The sequence below is a fragment of the Carcharhinus amblyrhynchos genome, chromosome 3 (genome assembly GCF_965287045.1).
Source record: "Carcharhinus amblyrhynchos chromosome 3, sCarAmb.v2.hapA, whole genome shotgun sequence".
NCBI lineage: Eukaryota > Metazoa > Chordata > Chondrichthyes > Carcharhiniformes > Carcharhinidae > Carcharhinus > Carcharhinus amblyrhynchos.
Window position 1 is genome coordinate 412,203 of NC_137326.1, and position 23,887 is coordinate 436,089.

At 45.2% G+C, this 23,887-nt stretch overlaps 1 protein-coding gene across 1 annotated transcript in view; it reads right to left on the reverse strand.

Moving 5' to 3' along the window:
- Positions 1 to 23,887, reverse strand: part of rft1 (RFT1 homolog) — a 140,911-nt gene that overhangs the window by 47,442 nt on the left and 69,582 nt on the right. Inside the window, exons 6-7 of the mRNA XM_080218590.1 lie at positions 15,838 to 15,972; positions 13,343 to 13,421 (exon numbers count right to left, since the gene is read on the reverse strand). Of these exons, the coding sequence (XP_080074716.1) occupies positions 13,343 to 13,421; positions 15,838 to 15,972 (214 nt within the window). The remainder of the gene's footprint in view (positions 1 to 13,342; positions 13,422 to 15,837; positions 15,973 to 23,887) is intronic.

The following is a 23,887-nucleotide window of genomic DNA, read 5'->3' on the forward strand; positions in this document are numbered from 1 at the left end:
TGGGGGTGTGGTTGTGTGTGTGGGTGTGTGTGCGTGTAGGGATGTACGGTGTCTGCGTAGGTGTGTGTGTGTGTATGCGGGTGTATGTGGGTGTGAGTAGGTATGTGTGCCTGTGTGTCTGTGTCTGTGCGTGTGTGGGTGTCAGTGTGTGTGTGTATGCTGGTGTATGTGAGTATGTGTGTGTTTGTGGGAGGGTGTGTGTGTGTATGAATGTGTGTGTGGGTGTGTGTGGGAGGGTGTGTGTGTGGGAGGGTGTGTGTGTGTGTGTTGGGGGGTAGGGAGTGGTGGCGGGGGAGGGGGCGTGCAGGGGAGTACATTGTCAATGATGAAGAGGGGTGATCTCCCAGCCTGCAAATGGACCTGAATGGTCTTATTAGCGGCAGCATGGTTTTGTACGAGGGGGGTCATGTCTCACTAATTTTGATTGAGTTTTTTGAGGAAGTGAGAAAAATGTTTGACAAGGGATGGACTGTGGATATTGTCTACATGGACTTTAGTAAAGCATTTGACAAAATGCCTCATGGCAGGCTGGTGCAAAAGATTAAATCTCACGGGATCAGGGGTGAACTAGCTAGATGGATTCAGAATTGGCTTGGCCATAAAAGTCATGATATGGAGATGCCGGTGTTGGATTGGGATAAACACAGTAAGAAGTCTCACAACACCAGGGTAAAGTCCAATGGGTTTATTTGGTAGCAAAAGCCACTAGCTTTTGGAGTGCTTGTTGCTCCTTCATCAAGTAAGTAGGAGTTCACAAACAGGGCATATAAAGACACAAACTCAATTTACAAAATAATGATTAGAATGTGAGTCTTTACAGGTAATCAAGTCTCAAAGGTACAGACAATGTGAGTGGAGAGAGGGTTAAGCACAGGTTAAAGAGATGTGTATTGTCTCCAGACAGGACAGTTGGTGAGATTTTGCAAGCCCAGGCAAGCCGTGGGGGTTACAGATCATAGAGTCATCAAACCCTACAGTGCAGAAAGAGGCCCTTCGGCCCATCGAGTCTACACCGAACACAATCCCACCCAGGCCCTAGCCCCATATCCCTACATATTATACCCACTAATCCCTCTAATTTACACATCCCTGGACTAAGGGGCAATTTCTTAGCATGGCCAATCAACCTAACCTGCACATCTTTGGACTGTGGGAGGAAACCGGACACCCGGAGGAAACACACGCAGACACGAGGAGAACATGCAAACTCCACACAGACAGTGACCCGAGCCAGGAATCGAACCCAGGACCCTGGAGCTGTGAAGCAGCAGTGCTAACCAGTGTGTTACCGTGCCGCCCATAGTGTGGTAGTGTGACATTAATCCAAGATCCTGATTGAGGCCATCCTCATGTGTGCGGAACTTGGCAATCAGTCTCTGCTCAGCGACTCTGCGCTGTCGTGTGTTGTGAAGGTTGCGTTGGAGAACGCTTACCCGAAGATTAGAGGCCGAATGCCTGCGACCGCTGAAGTGTTCCCCAACAGGAAGAGAACACTCTTGCCTGGTGATTGTCGAGCGGTGTTCATTCATCCATTCCCGTAGCTTCTCAGAACATCTTTTCTTGCAGCGTACCAGGTAGACAATGTTGGTCGAGTTGCAAGAGTATGTACCTTGTACCTGGTGGATGGTGTCCTCTCGTGAAATGACGGCATCCGTGTAGATGATCCGGCACATCTTGTAGAGGTTGCTGTGTCAGGGTTTTGTGGTGTCATGGTCACTGTTCTCCTGAAGGCTGGGTAGTTTGCTGCGCACAATGTTCTGTTTGAGGTTGTGTGGTTGTTTGAAGGCAAGAAGTGGGGGTGTGGGGATAGCCCTGGCGAGATGTTCATCTTCACCAATGACATGTTCAACATTCATTTCAGAGCACATTCGGAGTCACTACCGTATCTGCTTTCACTACCTCGCCGGCAACGAGTTCCAGGCACCCCCCACCCTCTGTTTAAACATCTGCCTCATTAATCTCCTTTAAACCTTGCGCCTCACACCTTAAACCTGTGTCCCCTAGTAATTGACTCTTCCACCCTGGAAAAAGCTTCTGACTAGCCACTCTCTCCATGCCTCTCATAATCTTGTAGACCTCTATCAGATCGCCTCTCAACCTCCGTCATTCCAGTGAGAACAAATCAAGTTTCTCCAACCTCTCCTCATAGCTCATGCCCTCCATACCAGGCAACATCTTGGTAAATCTTTTCTGTACCCTCTCTAAAGCCTCCACATCCTTCTGGTGGTGTGGCGACCAGAATTGAACACTATATTCCAAGTATGGCCTAACTAAAGTTAGAACAAAGAACAGTTCTATAAAGCTGCAACATGACTTGCCAATTTTTAAACTCAGTACCCCGGCCGATGAAGGCAAACATGCCGTACGCTTTCTTGACTCCCTTCTCCACCTGCATTGCCACTTTCAATGACCTGTGTGCCTGTACACCCAGATCCATTTGCAATCAATATTCTTAAGGGTTCTGCCATTTACTGTATATTTCCTATCTGTATTAGACCTTCCAAAATGCATTACCTCACATTTGTCCAGATTAAACTCCATCTGCCATCTCTCCACCCAAGTCTCCAACTGATCTATACCCTGCTGTATCCTCTGATGGTCCTCATCGCTATCTGCAAATCCACCAACCTTTGTGTCATCCACAAACTTACTAATCAATCCAGTTACACTTTCCTCCAAATCATTTATACATATTACAAACAGCAAAGGTCCCAGCACTGATCCCTGAGGAACACCACTTGTCACAGCCCTCCATTCAGAGATGCACCCTTCCACTGCTACCCTCTGTCTTCTTCGACCGAGCCAGTTTTGTATCTACCTTGCCAGCTCACCTCTGATCCCACATGACTTCACTTTCTGCACCAGTCTGCTATGAGGGACTTTGTCAAAGGCCTTACTTGTTAGAACAAAGAAAAGAACAAAGAAAATTATAGCACAGGGACAGGCCCTTCGGTCCTCCAAGCCTGCACTGACCATGCTGCCCGACTTAACTAAAATCCCCTATCTTTTCGGGGACCAGATCCTTCTATTCCCACCCTATTCATGTATTTGTCAAGATGCTCCTTAAAAGTCACTACTATATCTGCTTTCACTACCTCCCCTGGCAACGAGTTTCAGGCACCCACTACTGTCTGTGTAAAAAATCTGTCTTGTACATCTCCCTTAAACCTTGCTCCTTGCACCTTGAACCTGTGCCCCCTAGAAATTGACTCTTACACCCTGGGAAAAACCTTTAGGTTTTTAATTCCAGATTTTTATTTTTATGCATCAGTGACAGGCAAATGCACAATAACAATACCTGGGTCACTAGAGCATTACCTTGGGCCCAGAGATTGCCAGCCCAGCAACAATACCATCTACTTCACAGATGATAACATTCTATTAGCTTTTCCAGTTACAAACCGTGCCTCCATACTCGTCTTATGTGATTCATGCACTGGGACACCTGGATCCCTTTGCACCTCACAGCTTTGCAATCTCTCACCATTTAGATAATAAACTTCCTGCCATAGTAGACAATTCCATTTTCCCACATTATATTCAATTTGCCAGACCTTTGCCCACTCACTTAACCTATGTCCATCTTTTTGTAGCCTCCTTATGTCCTCTTCACAACTTCCTTTCCTGTCTATCTTTGCGTCAGTAACAAATTTGACAACCATCCCTTTAACCCCTTTCAGGTCTTCTGATGACACAAAACTGGGCAGAGTTGTGAGCTGTCAGGAAGCTGCAAGGAAGCTTCAAGTTGCTTTGGACAAGTTGAGTGACTGGGCAAACACATGGCACATGCAACACAACATGGCTAAATGTGAAGTTATACTCTTTAGTGTGAAAAACAGAAAGGAAGAGTATTATTTAAATAATGACCTATTGGGAAGTGTGGATGTGCAAAGGAATCTGGGTGTCCTTGTACTCCAGTCAATGAAAGTGGAGGGGCAGGTGCAACAGGCAATTGGGAAGGCAAATAATATGTTGGCCTTTCTTGCAAGAGGATTGAATTCAAAGGTAGAGGTATCTTATTGCAGTTATACAGGGCCACACCTGGAGTATTGCATGGAGTTTTGGTCTCCCTACCTAAGGAAGTGTATACTTGCTATAGAGAAGCGCAGTGGAGGGTCACTTGGCTGATATGGGGTTGATGGGACTGTCCTATAAGGAGAGATTGGTTCGACAGAGGCTGTGTTCACTAGAGTTTGGAAGGATGAGGAGATCTGATTGGAAGTATAAAATTCTAATAGGGCCAGACAGACTAGATTCAGGGAGGGTGTTTTCTCTGATTGGGGAATCTAGAACAGAAAGAAATCCCACAACACCAGGTTAAAGTCCAAATAGATTTATTTGTAGCAAAAGCCGCAAGCTTTCGGGACAGACTCCCAGCCACCTGGCAAAGGGACAGCCTGTCCCAAAAGCTTGTGGCTTTTGCTACAAATAAACCTGTTTGGACTTTAAGCTGGTGTTGTGGAATTTCTTTCTGTTTTACCCCAGTCCAACGCCGGCATCCCACATCATGGGGAATCTAGAGCCAGGGACACAGTGTCAGGATATGGGATAGACCATTTAGGACTGAGATGAGGAAAGGTTTATTCACTCAAAGGGTAGAGAAGCTGCGGAATTCTCTATCACAGAAGCCTGTGGAGACCAAGTCACTGATTATTCAAGAAAGAGATAGTTTTTTTTAGATTTTAATGGGAGTTGGGGAGAAAGTGGGAATATGGCATTAAATTGAGGATCAGCCATGATCATATTGAATGGCAGTGCAGGCTTGAAGGGCAGAATGGCCTACTCCTGTGCCTAGTTTCTATGATCTTAAGACATAGGAACAGAAGTAGGTCATTTCGTCTATTGAGTCTGCCCTGCCATTCAATGAGATCGTGACTGATCTGACATAATCCTCAACTCCACTTTCCTGCCTGATCCCTGTAACCTTTGATTCCCTTCCTGATTAAAAATCTGTCTATCTCAGCCTTGAACATATTTAACGATCCAGTCTCTACAGCCCTCTGTGATAAAGAATTCCACAGATTCACTACCCTCTGACAAGAAGTTCAAAGAAAACAAAGAACAGTACATCACAGGAACAGGCCCTTTGGCCCACCAAGCCTGTGCCCATCTCCTTGCCCTATCTAAACCAATTGCCTGTATCCCTCTATTTCCTGTTTGTTCATGTGTCTATCCAGATAAGTCTTAAATGTGGCTAACATAATTGCCTTAACCACCTCACTTGGCAGCGCACTCCAGGCCCCCACCACCCTCTGTGTAAAAAAAACTTCCCCCGCACATCTCTATGGATCCTTTCCCTCCTTAGCTTGAACGTGTGCACCTTGTAATTGTCATTTCTGCCCTGGAAAAAAGCTTCCAACTGTTCACTTTATCTATGCCGCTCATAATCTTATAAACTTCTATCAGACCATCCCTCAGCTTCTATCTTTCCAAGGAGAACAATCCCAGTTTATTCAATCTCTCCTCATAGCTAGTACCTCTCATACCAGGCAACATCCTGGTAAACCTTTTCTCTACTTTCTCCAAAGCCTCCACATCCTTCTGGCAGTGTGGTGACCAGAATAGAATACAGTATTCCAAACGTGGCCTAACCAACGTTTTATACAACTGTAACATAATTTGCCAACTTTTGTACTTGATGCCCCGTCTGATGAAGGCAAGCACGCCATACACTTGCTTCACCATCTTTTCCATCTGTGCTGTCACTTATAAGGCTGTGGATCTGTACTCCCAGGTCTCTCAGTGTGTCTATGCTCCTGATGGTTCTGCTTATTTTATAGATCCCACCTGAATTGAATCTACCAAAATGCATCACTGAGCATTTGTCTGGATTAAATTCCATCTGACTTCTTACTGTGTTTACCCCAGTCCAATGCCGGCATCTTCACATCTTAAATTCCATTTGCCATTTCTCCACCCAATCTTCCATAAGAACATAAGAAATAGGAGCAGGAGTAGGCCATCTAGCCCCTCGAGCCTGCCCCGCCATTCAATAAGATCATGGCTGATCTGAAGTGGATCAGTTCCACTTTCCCGCTTTCTCCCTATAACCCTTAATCCCCTTGCCTACCAAAAACCTATCTACCCGCGTCTTAAATATATTTAGCGAGGTAGCCTCCACCACTTCAACGGGCAGAGAATTCCAGAGATTCACCACCCTTTGAGTGAAGTTCCTCCTCAACTCCGTTCTAAACTGCCCCCCCTTTATCTTGAGGCTGTGCCCTCTAGTCCTGCTGTTCTTTCTGAGCGGGAAGAACCTCTCCACCTCTACCCTATCCACCCCCTTCATCATCTTATACGACTCAATAAGATCCCCCCTCATCCTTCTAAACTCCAACGAGTACAAGCCCAGTCTATTAAGCCTCTCTTCATAGTTCAACCCCCTCAACTCCGGTATCAGCCTAGTGAACCTCCTCTGCACTCCCTCCAAGGTCAAAATATCCTTGTGCAAGTGAGGTGACCAAAACTGCACACAGTACTCCAGCTGCAGCCTCAACAGTGCCCTGTACAGTTGCAGCAAGACCTCCCTACTTTTATATTCAATCCCCCTCGCTATAAAGGCCAGCATCCCATTCGCCTTCCTGATCACCTGCTGCACCTGTAGGCTGGGTTTTTGCGACTCATGCACAAGGACCCCCAGGTCCCTCTGCACCGTAGCATGCTGTAGCTTTTCGCCCTTTAAGTAGTAGTCCCTCCTACTATTATTCCTGCCAAAGTGGATAACCTCACACTTGCCAACATTGTATTCCATCTGCCAGGTACTCGCCCACTCGCTCAGCCTATCTAGATCTCTCTGCAGACTTTCTACACCCTCCGCACAATTTGCTTTTCCACTTATCTTGGTGTCATCAGCAAATTTCGACACCCTACACTCAGCTCCCTCCTCCAGATCATCTATATAAATGGTAAATAGCTGAGGCCCCAGCACCGATCCCTGGGGCACTCCACTAGTCACCAAGGGTCTCCAGTCTATCTATATCCTGCTGTATTCTCTGACAATCTTCATCACTATCCACAACTCCGTCAATCTTAGTATCATCCATAAACTTGCTAATCAAACTAGCTACATTTCCTTTCAAGTCATTTATATATATTACAAACAGCAGGGGTTCCTGCACTGATCCCTGTGGAACATTCACCTGACGAAGGGGCTAACCCGAAAGCTTGCGAGTATATTATCAAATAAATAGGTTGGACTAAAACCTGGTGTTGTCAGACTTTTTACTGTGTTTACGCCAGTCCAACGTCGGCATACCCACATCATGAACACCACTAGATACAGACCTCCACTCAGAAAAACACCCTTCCACCACTACTCTCTGTCTTTTATGGCCAATACAGTAAGAAGTCTCACAACACCACGTTAAAGTCCAACTAGTTTATTTGGTGGCAAAAGCCACCAGCTTTCGGAGTGCTCAGTTAATGGTAGGGCGTTGGGGAGAGTTATAGAACAAAGAAATACATGTTCATAGCTCCCTGAAAGTGGAGTCACAGGTGGACAGAATGGTGAAGAAGGCACTTGGCATACTTGGTTTACTTGGTCAGAACACTGAATACAGAAGTTGGGATACCTTGTTGAAGTTGTACAAGACATTGGTAAGGCCACACTTCGAATACTGTGTACAGTTCTGGTCACCCTATTATAGAAAGGATATTATTAAACTAGAAAAACTGCAGAAAAGATTTACTAGGGTGCTACTGGGACTTAATGGTTTGAGTTATGAGGAGAAGCTGGATAAATCTGGCACTTTTTTCTCTGGAGCGTAGGAAGCTTAGAGGTGATCTTGTAGAGGTCTATAAAATAATGAGGGGTATAGGTCAGCTCGATAGTCAATATCTTTTCCCAAAGATAGGGAAGTCTAACATTAGAGGGCATAGGTTTAAGATAGGATGGGATACAAAAGAGTCCAGAGGGTCAATTTTTTCACACAGAGGGTGGTGCATGTCTGGAACAAGCTGCCGGAGGTAGTAATAGAAGCAGATACAATTTTGCTTTTAAAAAGCATTTAGACAGTTAGATGGGTAAGCTGGGTATAGAGAAATATGGGCCAGATGCGGGCAATTGGGACTAGCTTAGGGGTTAAAGAAAAGGGGAGGCATGGACAAGTTGGGCCGGAGGGCCTGTTCCATGCTGTAAACCTCTATGACTCTAAGCATAAGAGCAGCGGATACCTGGGAAAACTACTGCTATTCTTTCACTGTTGTTAGATCAAAATTCTGGAAGTCCTCCCCCTAACAGCACTGTGGGTATACCTCAGGGATTTCAGTGTTGAAGAAGGCAGCTCACCACCACCTTCTCAACAATATCTAGGGATGGGCAGTAAATGTTAGCTGTTATATATTTAAGTGTTTTCAAGATTGCTTTATAGAATCCCTACAGTGCCAGAGGGCCTTATCCCCATAACACCACGTATTTACCCTGCTAATCTTCCTCGCAGGAAGGGCAATTTAACATGGTCAATCAATCTAACCCCAACATTTTTGGGGTGTGGGAGGAAACCAGAGTACCCAGAGGAAACCACCGCAACATGGGAAGAATGAGCAGACTCTGCACAGACAGTCACATTATTGACTGATCATTGATGCTTAACTGCAATTTCTGGGCTGTATAAAGGCAATGCATCGTTAGATGCTAGCCAAGTGCAAAGATGGTTGCTGATCTTATCTGCACACTCTTACAATCTAAAGTATCATCAATCAAAGTGCCATTCCATTGCTGATGCATTATCACGCTTACCTTTATCTACTGAGCAGATAGCACCAACCAGTTTTCTTTATATTCTTTATTTTTCGCTAGTAGATCATTTGCTTATGACAGTGTCTCAAATGTGGGGACATACCAGGAATGATCCCGCGATTGGGAAAGGTAATGGATGTGGTATTGGAAGGAACCATGGCTGAAACGCATTGTACACATCCTGATTTGAAACCATGTGAGTCAAGAAAGTTTTAGTTGCCTGTCCAATGTGGGTGTCGGTGGTAAGGAATCCAAGAGATCATCCCTCTTAGACTGCTTGGAAGATTCTTGAACAGTTACATGAAGGGCATTCTGGTATAACACGGATGAAGGAATTAATTCATTGTTATTTTTGGTGGCCGGGTCTGGGTGCTCAGATTGAAGAAAAAGTGGGACAATGTCAATCCTGTGCACGAATTGTTGTCTCCTTTACACCCTTAGGAGCAGCCTAATTGCCATAGCAATGATTGTATATATATTTTACAGGTCTGTTTGTGGGTTACATGTTCTTAGTTATAATTGATGCATGCTCAAAGTGGTCAGAAGTTGTTCTCATGAGATCTGCCACAACAGGACAAACCACTGAAAGACTTAATGAACTCCTTGCAAGATTTGGTAAACCAGTACAGATTGTTAGTGATAATGGTTCACGGTTTATTTCATAAGAGTTTGCGGATTATCTAACAGTAAATGGTATTCAGTATATAAAATCTGCACCTTATCATCCATCAAACAATGGATTAGCTGAAAGATTCTTTCCTTGAAACATTCTTTAAAAGCTTCAAAAGAACAAGGTTCAGCATCACAGTGTGTGAATACCTTCTGGCATCTTCTAGAAACACTTTTCATGCAATTACCCAAAGTTCACTTGCATTACACAGTGGTTAGCACTATTGCCTCACAGCACCAGGGACCCAAGTTCAATTCCCAGCTTGGATCACTGTCTGTGCAGAGTCTGCACGTTCTCCCCGTATCTGTGTGGGTTTCCTCCAGGTGCTCTGTTTTTTCCCCACAGAAAAAAACATGCTGGTTAGGTGCACTGGCACCCAATGTTAAATGCTCCCTCAGTGTACCCAAACAAGTGCCAGAACGTGGTGACTAGGGGACTTTCACAGTAACTTCACTGCAGTGTTAATGTAAGCCTACTTGTGACACTAATAAATAAACGTTAAACTTAAAGAGAAAGTTGAGAACTACGTTTGACTTGTTATTACCTCCAGAAACTTCAGAGATAGACAACGACAATCTCAAATTGCTAGATAAGGTGTGACAGCAACACAATGCTCATTTCAACAAGGAGATCAAGTGTTAGCGCAGTATTATGCCATGAGTGAGAAATGGATACCAGCCACAGCTTTAGCAAAAACATGTTAGATTACGTGTGCAAACCACATTTTGTTTTGATTAGGGATCAGTGTTGGGACTGCAATTGTTTACAATTTATAGATGATTTGGAGTTGGGGACCAAGTGTAGGGTGTCAAAATTCACAGGTGACACTAAGATGAGTGACAGAGCAAAGTGTGCAGAGGACACTGAAAGTCTGCAAAGGGATACAGATAGCCTAAGTGAGTGGGCGGGGGTCTGGCAGATGGAGAACAATGTTGGTAAATGTGACATAATCCATTTTGGTAGAAATAACAGCAAAATGGACTACTATTTAAATGGTAAAAAACTGCAGCATGCTGCTATGCAGATGGACCTGGGTGTCTTTGTGCATGAATTACGAAAAGTTGGTTTGCAGGTGCAGCAGGTAATTAAGAAGGCAAATGGAATTTTATTCTTCATTGCTAGAGGGATGGAGTTTAAAAACAGCGAGGTTATGTTGCAGCTGTATAAGGTGCTGGTGAGGCCACACCTGGAGTACTGTGTACAGTTTTGGTCTCCTTACTTGAGAAAGGATATACTGGCCCTGGGGGGGGTGCAGAGGAGATTCACTCGGTTGATTCTGGAGTTGAGAGGGTTGGCTTATGAGGGGAGACTGAGTAGACTGGGGCTATACTCATTGGAATTCAGAAGAATGAGGGGAGATTTTATAGAAACATATAAGATTATGAAGGGAATAGATAAGATAGAAGCAGGGAAGTTGTTTCCACTGGTGGGTGAAACTGGAACTAGGGGGCATAGCCTCAAAATAAGGGGAACAGATTTAGGACTGAGTTGAGGAGGAACTTCTTCACACAAAGGGTTGTGAATCTGTGGAATTCCCTGCCCAGTGAAGCAGTTGGGGCTCCCTCATTGAATGTTTTTAAGGCAAGGATAGATAAATGTTTGAACAGTAAAGGAATTAAGGGTTATGGTGAGCGGGCGGGTAAGTGGAGCTGAGTCCACAAAAAGATCAGCCATGGTCTTACTGAATGGCGGGGCAGGCTCGAGGGGCCAGATGGCCGACTCCTGCTCCTAGTTCTTAAGTTCTGACGTAAATTCACAACCCCTAACATACATTGGCCCACATCCCATAAATGACTTTTGAGAAAGCGTGATCACAAGGTGAACTGAATACAAGAGTAGGAAGTTTATTCTTCAGTTTGTACAGGCACTGGTGAGGCCACATTTGGAGTACAGTGGAGTATCAGTCACTTTATTTAAGGAAAAGTGTAAATGCATTTGAAGCAGTTCATAAATGGTTTACCAGACTGAGACCTGGAATAGGCCTGTTATCTCATAAAGAAAGGTTGGACAGACTAGGCATGTAACTGCTGGAGTTTAGAACAGGAACAGGCAAATTGGACGGAACATACAAATTCCAGACGGGTTCTGACAGGATGGATGTGAAGAGCAGGCTCAAGGGGCTGAATGACCTCCTGCTGTTCCTTGTCGTATGTTCATACATCAAAGGCTACTTAACAAAATTCATGCTTGTGGAATATGATGGCCATTGTGAACCAGATAAAACATAAGCTTAAAGAAAGAAAGCAGAAAGTCATGGAGATAGCTGCTGTTTGGACTGGAAGATAATGGACAGTGGTGTTCCCCAAGACTTGGTGCTGGGGCCACTGTTTTTGTTTGATATACTAATGAAAAGGTTAATTCAGGAAGGCATGAAACACATCGAGTTGGGGACATACAGGCAAAGTTGAGGAATCAGAGACAGTGCACAAACTTCCAAATGACTCATGTACCTGATCCTTCAAGCACCACCTACCCCACCTGCTGATCTCACCAAGGCCTCATCACCCATCACAGAACATATCAAAGCACAGTGGAAACAAGTCATCCTCAATCCTGAGGATCTAAGGAGAGAGGAAAAATGGCAAAAAAATGAGGATGATATTAATCGCTGCCACAGGGCACAGCTAGCAAAATAAGCAGAAGTGGCAGATGGAATTTAATATGGAGAAATTAATTTTGACAGAAGATACAGACTTCAAGACACAGTTTAAAAGAACGTGAAAAGCAGAGGGACCTGTGGTGGATATGCATCAATCTCTGAAGGTGAGAGGGCAGCTTGAGAGAATGACTTGCAAAGTATATGAGATCCTGGGCTAACCTTTATAAATCTCTGCTAAGGCCTCCTCTGGAGTATTTGTCCAGTTTTGGACATCACACCTTTTGAAAGATTTGAGAGTCCTTTAGATGGAATGGAGGAAATTTATTAGAATGGCTCCAGGATTGGGGAGGATTCAGTTACAAGTTTAGTTTGGAAAGTCTGAATTATTCTGCTTAGAGCAAAGGAGATTTGATAGAAATTTACAGGGCTATGACAAGCTTAGCTAAAATCTGTTGGGCAAGACTTGTATGGAGAATGTGAGGGAGAACATTTTGATTAAAGCAGAGAGTGGTAACAACCTGGAACTCACTGCCCATGAGAGCAGTGTAAATGGAAACAATGATTTCAAAAGGAAATTGGATGGGCGCTTATCATAGAATTGACAGTGCAGAACGAGGTCATTTGACCCATCGAGCCTGCACCGACAACAATCCCACCCAGACCCTATCTCTGTAACTCCACCTATTTACCGTCCTAATCCCCCTTAGACTAAGGGCTAATTTAGCATGGTAAATCAACCCAACTCGCACATCTCTGGACTTGAATAGCACTTGAACAAAATAATGTTGCAGGCTATGGGGTAAGGGGCTGAATGGATTTCTCCACGGTGCCTGACAGTTTTCTCTCTATGCAGTTGGAGAGTGATCTGTGTAACAGCAATAGTGTTCTCTGGTGTAAGTAGCTGGCTTCATAGCAAGCTTAGATACTGTCTCCGCTCTCTGCTGGGGGAGAAACCAGTCTTGCTTCATCTTTTGCTTAACGTGGCATAATACTGGATTTTTAAATCACCCAAAAAAATCTGAAACTCTCCCGTTTTCACACTCATTCGGCCCTTAGATTATTTTGGAAAATCGCTCCTTAAGTTTCTGTAATAGTTTTTCTGTGTTGTCATTAAGTATTTTAAGTTTCTCAATCTTTTTAATCCCTTGGGTACCTCTATTTCTGGCAAGTAATTTGTGTCCATGAAACACAAGATATTATTCATAGTATCACTCTGACATTTCCGCACCATTAGCGATGGTGTAAATACAGAGATGTGTTCAGAATAAATCTACAGCTTTATTGTACGAGATAACATTTTAAAGTCATTTGACCCTTGCCTGCAACCTATTCGCACCTTCTGTCAGGATCTGTTTGAGGAACGATTGTTTGTAGAAGGCCCAAGTCAAAATGGCCAGCCTCGGATTGATAACATTCTGAAAAATAAAATCAGTTAGCGGGAGTCTGTTTATCTGTAAACACACAAGTAAATAACAGGAAATGCTGGAAATACTCAGCAGGTCTAACAGCATCTGTGGAGAGAGAATACAGCTAATGTTTCAAGGCTAGATGACACTTTGTCAGAGCTGAAGATTAAAAAAAAGACAAGATTTTTACTATAAGGGTGAGGAGGGAGGGTGCTGGAATTGGCAGACAGAAAGTAAATAGTAATGTAATGGTAAAGGCTGAGAATGGTACTAATAGCGCCCACTAAGAGATTGGAATGTGTGAACAAAGTTGCAGATCATCAAAAGATAATCTGAGGAAAGTGGTGGCTGGCATGAGGCAGGAGCTAAGGATACTCTTAGCACCTTGTTCAGTTTATATCACCATTTACATTCTCTTTGTCCAATTACAGTCTCCCACTCCCACAACCCTCCCAGCCCTCACCTTCATGGTATAAATCTGGTCTGACTTTCTTTGTCTTCAGCTGTGATGAATTGCCATCCTGACTCGAAACATTGGTTTATTCTCTCTACACAGATGCTGTCAGACTTGCTGCGTTTTTCCAGCATTTTGTTTTTGTTTTTGATGCCAGCATCCACAGTATTTTGCCTTTATACAAGTAATTAAACTGCTTCTTACCAAATCAAATGTTTAGCCCAGACCTTTTATGTCAGGTGATTACTTATGTCACTGAGTGAGATTCCAAGCTGTACGGCTACACATCAAATTGTACATCACTGATACTGTTATTATTATGTCTAAGTTGAGGAAAACAGGGAAACACAATTCAGTTGTTCCATTCACCACTTCAAAACTGTGGCTGTTACATTTAATTAAATATCAGTGAGGAACAGACACAGAGATCAGTTCATGAGTGCTTTGCATTCCCTGCTCCAACACCACTGTAGTAATCATCAGAACAGAGCCTCTTATTGCTCTAGAAACGTTCATGCATCAAATGCAAATGAGAGAGATTTCTTTCAGAAATTAACATTATGAGATCTACTCTATGTGCTGAGTTTGTGTGCGTTTCAGAGGAAGAGTTCACTTTGGGGCTATGGTTCGTTATGCTCTTCATCACTGGGGGTTTTTCAGACCTCATGTCTGAGCATTCATAGAATCATCATAGAATCCCTACAGTGCAGAAGGAGGCCATTCAGCCCATCAAATCTGCACCAACAACAATCCCACCCAGGCCCTATCCCTGGAACCCCATATATTTACCCTGCTAACCCGCCCGACACTAATGGACAATTTATCATGACCAATCCACCTAACACACGTCTCTGGATTGTGGGAGGAAACCACACAGTCATGGGGAGAATGTGTAAACTCCACCCAGTGACCCAAGCCAGGAATTAAACCAAGGTCCCTGGCGCTATGAGGCAGTAGTGCTAACCACTGTGCCACCGTGCTGCCATCAGTCGAGTACTGCTGAAAAAAGACGTGGTCAAAGTAATTAAAGAATTCTGAGAGAAGGATCTGCTTGCATTTGGAAAGGAAATGATTTGGATGAGAATTTATAGGGCACGGTTAGTAAATTTGAAGGTGACACCAAGATTGGTGGCATAGTGTACAGTGAAGAAAGTTACCTAGGATTGCAACGAAATCTTGATCAATTGGGCCAGTGGGCCGACAAATAACAGATGGAGTTTAATTTAGATAAATGCAAGGTGATGCACTTTGATAGATCGAATCAGGGCAGGACTTACTCAATTAACAGTAGGGCACTGGGGAGAGTTAAAGAACAAAGAGATTTAGGACTTTTAGTGACTCTTAAGGGGCATCTTGACAAATACATGAATAGGATGGGAATAGGATATGATCCCCAGAAGAGTAGGGCGTTTTAGTTAAGTCGGCAGCATGGTCGGAGCAGGTTTGGAGGGCTGAAGGGCCAGTTCTTGTGCTGTAATTTTCTTTGTTCTTTGTTCTAGGAGTACAGGTTCATAGCTCCCTGAAAGTGGAGTCACAGGTGGACAAGATGGTGAAGAAGGCATTCAGCATGCTTGGTTTCATTGGTGAGAACACTGAATACAGGAGTTGGGACATATTGAAGTTGTACAAGACATTGGTAAGGCCACACTTGGAATATGGTGTACAGTTCTGGTCACCCTATTATAGAAAGGATATTATTACACTAGAAAGAGTACAGAAAAGATCTACTAGGATACTACTGGGACTTGATGGTTTGAGTTATAAGGAGAAGCTGGATAGACTGGGACTTTTTTCCCTGCAGTGTAGGAGATTTAGGGGTGATCTTATAGAGGTCTATAAATAGTGAACGTGGAGGAGAGTGAACAGTGATTGGGGAAGATAGTAAACGGTGAGTAGGGGAGGGGGTGTGAGGGGGACAGTGAAGGGCAGCTGGAAGATGGCTGAACAGTTATTGGAGACCATATCACTTACCTGATGATAGAGATATTTAGGCATTAGGTCGCTCATTGTGGAGATGGGGAAAGACTTTTGCTGTGCTTCTTGCGAACCAACAAACTTCACAAAATACAGCACATAGCAAGCGAGGAGGCAGCTCGAGTACAGCAGCTTTCAGAAAAAGAAACAACTGGGTTAACATCAGTTTGCACAGGTAACTGTAGCAAATTACTGTAAACAAACCATAGGGAAAAGAGGCTGGCATTTCCCACAGACTCCAGTCTCCTCCCTGACTGGGCCCTCCCCCCTCCCCGAGTGGTGTATCATAGCCAGTCCAGCGATACCATCAAAGCCAGGAATCTTCCCCCCCTCAAAGTCCCATCCAGTGCCCAGGGACAAGACAGTGACCCAAAGAGCTGCCAGTGTCCCAGGGGCCAATGCTGTACAGCCTGCCTTTGTTATAAAGCTGTAATGAGGCCAGGTACCAATCAGTCCTGGCAGAACTCAATGTGAACAGCAGCAATTTGAAAGAGATATTCAGTTACATCAAAGCTGGGAACCAAATAAATGCCCACACACTGAGAATAAATAACCATGATTTCCAAAATTTCAGCACAACCTGTGTGATTCAAATGTATTGAAATATCCTGTGATCTGGAGAAACAATCCAATATCTTATTGGCAAATAACAATCATGCTTCAGAGTGCACAGTTAGGTAAAAAGCTACACCATGAGAGGGAGCCAGAAACCAGAAAAAAAACACATATACTGGACACAGAAACATATTCAGACTGGAAGAACACACAAATACTTCTGACACAGAAACAGATCCAAACTGAAACAATAGTCGAGATTCTCTGGCCTCCCCTCATCAATTTTCCAGGCAGTGGGAGGCAGTGTGCCATTCGCTGGCAGTGGAATCTTCTGGTCCTGCCGCTGTCAATGGGAATTCCCACTGGAGACACCCCAACTGGCCAGGAACACAGGGTGCGCTTTGGGCAAGACCAGATTGAGCAGGAGAAGATAGAGTGCCACACTGGAGTTTTAGAGTTGTGATGTGGAGATGCCGGAGTTGGACTGAGGAAAACACAGTAAGAAGTCTCACAACACCAGGTTCAAGTCCAACAGGTTTATTTGGCAGCACTAGCTTTCGGAGCCTCAAGCTCCTCATCATGTCATGTTGTTACTGTGTGTTAAAGAGTTTGAGGCTCCAAAAACTATTGCTGCCAAATAAACCTGTTGGACTTTAACTTGGTTTTAGAGTTGGGCAGAGGTAGTGATACAGGCCTGAGAAAAGAGTTCGCCCAAGTAGATTGGGCACAAATAACTAAGGCAGGACAGTTTTTTTTTATTCATTCATGGGGCATGGGCATCGCTGGCTGGCCAGCACTTATTGCCCATCCCTAGTTGCCCCTTGAGAAGGTGGGGGTGAGCTGTCTTCTTGAATCGCTGCAGTCCCCGTGCTGTGGGTTGACCCACAATGCTGTTAGGGAGGGAATTCCAGGATTTTAACCCAGCGACTGCGAAGGAACAGTGATAATATTTCCAAGTCAGGATGATGAGTGGCTTGGAGGGGAACTTGCAGGCGGTGGCGTTCCCATGTATCTGCTACTCTTGTCCTTCTAGATGGAAGTGACTGGCTTTGGAAGGTGCTGTCTAAGAATTTTTGGTGAATTGCTGCAGTGCATCTTGTAGATAGTACACACTGCTGCTACTGAGCATCCATCGGTGGTGGAGGGATTGAATGTTTGTAAATGTGGTGCCAATCAAATGGGTTGTTTTGTGCTGGACAGTGTCAAGCTTCTTGAGTGTTGTTGGAGCTGCACCCATCCAGACAAGTGGGGAGTATTCCACCATATTCCTGATTTGTGTCTTGCTGATGGTGAATAGGCTTTGCCAAAGTATTCTTAACCTCTGACTTGCTCGTGTAGTCACTGTGTTTGCAGTGAGCTCAGTTGAGTTTTTGGTCAATGGTAACCCCTACGACGTTGACAGTGGGGGATTCAGTGATGGTTACACCTAGGGGAACTTCACAGTAACTTCATAGCAGTATTAATGTAAGCTTTACTTGTGACTAATAAATAAACTTTAAAACTTTAACTCTGAATGTCAAGCAGCAGTGGGAAGCCTATGGATGTGGTACATCTAGACTTCCAGATGCCCCAGGGGTCGGTGCTGGGGCCTCAGCTATTTACCATTTATATAGATGATCTGGAGGAGGGAACCGAGTGCAGGGTGTCGAAATTTGCTGATGACACCAAGATTGGGGGAAAGGCAAATTGTGCGGAGGGTGTGGAGAGTCTGCAGAAGGATCTAGATAGGCTGGGCGAATGGGCCAGGAAATGGCAAATGGAATTTAATGTTGGCAAGTGTGAGGTGGTCCACTTTGGTAGGAAGAATGGTAGGAAGGACTATTACTTACGTGGCGAAAAACTGCAGCAGGCGACGGTGCAGAGGGACCTCGGGGTCCTTGTGCATGAGTCGCAAAAACCCAGCTTGCAGGTGCAGCAGGTGGTCAGGAAGGCGAATGGGATGCTGGCCTTCATAGCGAGGGGGATTGAATATAAAAGTAGGGAGGTCTTGCTGCAGCTGTATAGGGCATTGGTGAGGCCGCAGCTGGAGTACTGTGTGCAGTTTTGGGCGCCGCACCTGCGCAAGGATATTTTGGCCCTGGAGGGAGTGCAGAGGAGGTTTACTAGGCTGATACCGGAGTTGAGGGGATTGAGCTATGAGGAGAGGCTGAATAAACTAGGCTTGTACTCGTTAGAGTTTAGAAGAATGAGGGGAGATCTCATTGAGACGTATAAGATGATGAATGGGATGGATAGGATAGAGGTGGAGAGACTCTTCCCGCTCAAAAAAGACAGTAGGACTAGGGGGCACAGCCTCAAGATAAAAGGGAGGCGGTTTAGAACGGAGTTGAGGAGGAACTTCTTCACTCAAACGGTGGTGAATCTCTGGAATTCTCTGCCCGTTGAAGTGGTGGAGGCTGCCTCGCTAAATATTTTTAAGAAGCGGGTTGATGGGTTCTTGATAAGAGAGGGGATTAAGGGTTATGGGGAGAGGGCGGGAAAGTGGAACTGAGCCACAACAGATCAGCCATGATCTTATTGAATGGCGGGGCAGGCTCGAAGGGCTAGATGGCCTACTCCTGCTCCTATTTCTTATGTTCTTATGTTCTTAAAGCATCTGACAACATGTTGCGTAATGGACTGATCCAGAAGGTTAGATCGCAAGGGATTAGGGGTAAAAGTACTGGATTGGACTGAGGATTGGCTGACTGGCAGAAAGCAGAGGATCGGGATAAATGGGTCCTTCTCTGGCTGGCGAAATCTAATTAGTCATAAGAACATAAGAAATAGGAGCAGGAGTAGGCCATCTAGCCCTTCGAGCCTGCCCCGCCATTCAATAAGATCATGGCTGATCTGTCGTGGCTCAGTTCCACTTTCCCGCCCTCTCCCCATAACCCTTAATCCCCTCTCCTATCAAAAACGAGACTCTTCCCGCTCAGAAAGGATAGTAGGACTAGGGGGCACAGCCTCAAGATAAAGGGGGGGCAATTTAGAACAGAGTTGAGGAGGAACTTCTTCACTCAAAGGGTGGTGAATCTCTGGAATTCTCTGCCCGTTGAAGTGGTGGAGGCTGCCTCGCTAAATATTTTTAAGACGCGGGTTCGGGTGCCGCAGGGCTCAGTCCTCGTACCTGAACTATTTACAATCTATATCAAGATCTGCAATCAGGTATAAGTGTGCAACATTAGCAAATTTGCGGATGATTATAAAATAGGTGAGAAAGCAAGCAGTGAACATGCAGTATCAACAAAGAATGACAAAGAACTTGATAAAGAAGGGTAGGATAAACTATGAAGCTGGGCTAGCGCTTAATATAAAAAAGGATAGCAAGAGTTTGTATAAATATATAAAAAGGAAGAGGCTGGCTAGGGTGAACATTGGACCCTTAGAGGATGAGAAGGGGGACTTAGTGGTAGGGGATGGGGAAATGGCTGAGGCCGTGAATGACTTTTTTGTTTCGGTCTTCACGGAGGAGGACGTGAATAATTTGCCGGGTGTTAGCGATGGAAAGATGGTAAGAGTGGAGGGCCTGAATGACATTATTGTTACTAGAGCGGCGGTGCTCAACAGGCTGGAGGGACTGATTGTGGACAAGTCCCCAGGACCGGATAGAATATATCCGAGGGTTCTGAAAGAAATGGCGGAGGTGATAGTGGATGCCTTGGTGATTATTTTCCAAATGTCGCTGGATTCCGGGGAAGTGCCGGAAGGTTGGAAAACGGCTAATGTTACGCCGTTGTTTAAGAAGGGTGGCAGGCAAAAGGCAGGGAATTATAGGCCGGTTAGTTTAACGTCTGTTGTAGGTAAAATGTTAGAATCCGTGATCAAGGAGAAAATAGCGAGGCATCTTGAAGAGAATTGTTTGATAGAGCAGACGCAGCATGGTTTCAATAAGGGGAAGTTGTGTTTGACGAATTTATTGGAGTTCTGTGAGGATGTGTCTCGGGCGGTGGATAGAAGAGAGCTGGTGGATGTGGTGTTTCTTGATTTTCAGAAGGCGTTTGATAAGGTGCCGCACAAGAGGTTATTACAGAAGGTCGGGGGCATGGAGTTGGGGGTAGGGTGTTAGCGTGGATAGGGGATTGGCTGTCAAATAGGAGGCAGAGAGTGGGGGTCAATGGGTGCTATTTGGATTGGCGGTTGGTGACTAGTGGAGTGCCCCAGGGGTCGGTGCTGGGGCCTCAGCTATTTACCATTTATATAGATGATCTGGAGGAGGGAACCAAGTGTATGGTGTCGAAATTTGCTGATGACACAAAGTTTGGTGGAACGGCAAATTGTGCAGAGGGTGTGGAGAGTCTGCAGAAGGATCTAGATAGGCTGGGTGAATGGGCCAGGAACTGGCAAATGGAATTTAATGTTGGCAAGTGTGAAGTTATCCACTTTGGTAGGAATAATGGTAGGAAGGACTATTACTTACGTGGCAAAAAACTGCAGCAGGCGACGGTGCAGAGGGACCTCGGGGTCCTTGTGCATGAGTCGCAAAAACCCAGCCTGCAGGTGCAGCAGGTGGTCAGGAAGGCGAATGGGATGCTGGCCTTCATAGCGAGGGGGATTGAATATAAAAGTAGGGAGGTCTTGCTGCAACTGTATAGGGCACTGGTGAGGCCGCAGCTGGAGTACTGTGTGCAGTTTTGGTCGCCGCACTTACGCAAGGATATTTTGGCCTTGGAGGGAGTGCACAGGAGGTTTACTAGGCTGATACCGGAGTTGAGCTATGAGGAGAGGCTGAATAAACTAGGCTTGTACTCGTTAGAGTTTAGAAGAATGAGGGGAGATCTCACTGAGACATATAAGATGATGAATGGGATGGATAGGATCGAGGTGGAGAGGCTCTTCCCGCTCAGAAAGGACAGTAGGACTAGAGGGCACAACCTCAAGATCTATATCTGATATAGATAGGTTGGTGCAGTGGGCAGATAGGTGGCAGATGGCATTTAATCCTGACAAATGCGAGGTGATGCATTTTGGACGGAATAATGCAGAGAGGAGCTATGTGATAAAAGGTAGGCCGATTAGGAGTACAGACATACAGAGGGACCTGGGAGTGCAGGTTCACAAATCCATGAAGGTTGCGTCACAAGTGGAGAAGGTTGTCAGGAAGGCTTATGGGATGTTAGCCTTTATAGGAAGGGGCATAGAGTATAAAAGCTGCCGTCTAATGCTTCAGTTGTACAGAATGTTGGTTAGACCGCATTTGGAGTACTGCGTCCAGTTCTGGTCACCTTACTACCGGAAGGACGTGGAGTCTCTGGAAAGGGTGCAGAGGAGGTTTACCAGGATGTTGCCTGGCATGGGGGGGACTGGGTTACGAGGAGAGATTGAAGAAACTGGGGCTATTCTCCTTGGAAAGACGGAGATTGAGAGGGGACATGATAGAAGTATATAAGATACTGAAGGGAATAGATAGAGTTAATAGTGAGAGACTGCTCCCTAGACTGGGTACGAACACGAGAGGTCATCATTTAAGGGTGAGGGGGGGGAGGTATAATTTGGAGGTGAGAAGAAGGTTCTTTACGCAGAGAGTTGTGGGGGTCTGGAATGCGCTACCGAGTAGGGTGGTGGAGGCAGGAACGTTGGACTCGTTTAAGATGCAGTTAGATAGGCACATGAGTGAAACGAGAATGGAGGGATATGGTAGGGGCTATTAAATAGGGTTAAACCTCGGGAGACACCGGAAGGGCAGGCTGTATGATTAATATTTTTTGTCTTTATTCCACAGGTGGAGGTCCACCTCGTGTCAAACGAGGGGCATGCACACGGCGGGTCGTGCGTGGGCTGCTCTTGGAAGTCCAGGAGTGGCCTAGTACTTCGTGTCGGTGTGTGTGCTTGATCCTGGACCGGTAGACGGGCGCCGCAACAGCTCGGTGACTAGCACTGCTAGCTGTGCAGATACATGGATTTGGGCCAGTGTCTGTGGGAGTTTGTGCATTCTCGCTGTGGTTGCGTGGGTTTCCTCCGGGCGCTCCGGTTTCCTCCCACACCCCAAAGATGTGCTCTTAGGCTAATCAGTTTCTACCAAATTGACACTATTTCTTCCCTGAATCTGACTGAGTAGGGTCCCATTTGTAGACATGCAGGGTAGAATAGGTGTAGGGTGATGCGGCGGCGCGGGCTCGTTGGGCCGAAGGGCCTGTTTCCCGTGCTGGGTTGTTCTTTGTTCTTTGTTCTTTTTAAGGGGGGGGCGGTTTAGAACAAAGTTGAGGAGGAACTTCTTCACTCAAAGGGTGGTGAATCTCTGGAATTCTCTGCCCGTTGAAGTAGTGGAGGCTACCTCACTAAAAATTTTTAAGACGCGGGTTGATACGTTTTTGATAGGCAAGGGGATTAAGGGTTATGAGGAGAAAGCGGAAAGTGGAACTGAGCCACGACAGATCAGCCATGATCTTATTGAATGGCGGGGCAGGCTCGAGGGGCTAGATGGCCTACTCCTGCTCCTGTTTCTTATGTTCTTATGTGAAAAGGATATAAAGATCCTTCAGATGGACATAGATAGGCTGGGGAAATGGGCCAAAATTTGGCAGATGGAGTTTAATGTGAATAAGAGTGAGGTTGTCCATTTTGGCAGAAAAAAATAGAAAGGAATATTATTACCTAAATGGAAAGTGGATTCAAAATGTGTCCGGGCAGAGGGATTTGGTATCTCTGTTCACAAATCGCAGAAAGTCAGTATTGCAGGTGCAGCATGTAATAAAAAAGGCAAATGGGATAGAGTCATAGAGGTTTACAGCGTGGAAACAGGCCCTTCGGCCCAACTTGTCCATTTCATCCTTTTTTTTAAACCACCAAGCTAATCCCAATTGTGCACATTTGGCCCACATCCCTCTATACCCACCTTACCCATGTAACTGTCTAAATGCTTTTTAAAAAACAAAATGGTACCTGCCTCTATTACTATCTCTGGCAGCTTGTTCCAGACATTCACCACCCTCTGTGTGAAAAAATTTCCCCTCTGGATACTTCTATATCTCTCCCCTCTCAGCTTAAACCTACGCCCTCTAGTTTTAGACTCCCCTACCTTTGGGAAAAGATATTGGCTATCTAGCTGATCTGTGCCCCTCATTATTTTATAGACCTCTATAAAATCACCCCTCAGCCTTCTATGCTCCAGAGAAAAACATCCCAGTCTATCCAGCCTCTCCTTATAACTCAATCCATTAAGTCCTGGTAGCATCCTGGTAAATCTTTTCTGCACTCTTTCTATAATATGGTGACCAGATCTGTACACAGTATTCCATGTGTGGCCTTACCAGTGTCTTGTACAACTTCAACAAGACGTCCCAACTCTTGTATTCAATGTTCTGACCGATGAAACCAAGCATGCTAAATGCCTTCTTCACCACTCTGTCCACCTGTGACCCTACTTTCAAGGAGTGATACAGAGGAGATGTTAGGGGTAAGTTTTTCTCTCAGAGGGTGGTGAGTGAGTGGAATCGGCTGCCGTCGGTGGTGGTGGTGGCAAACTCGTGGGGCCTTTTAAAAGACTTCTGGATGACTACATGGGATTTAATGG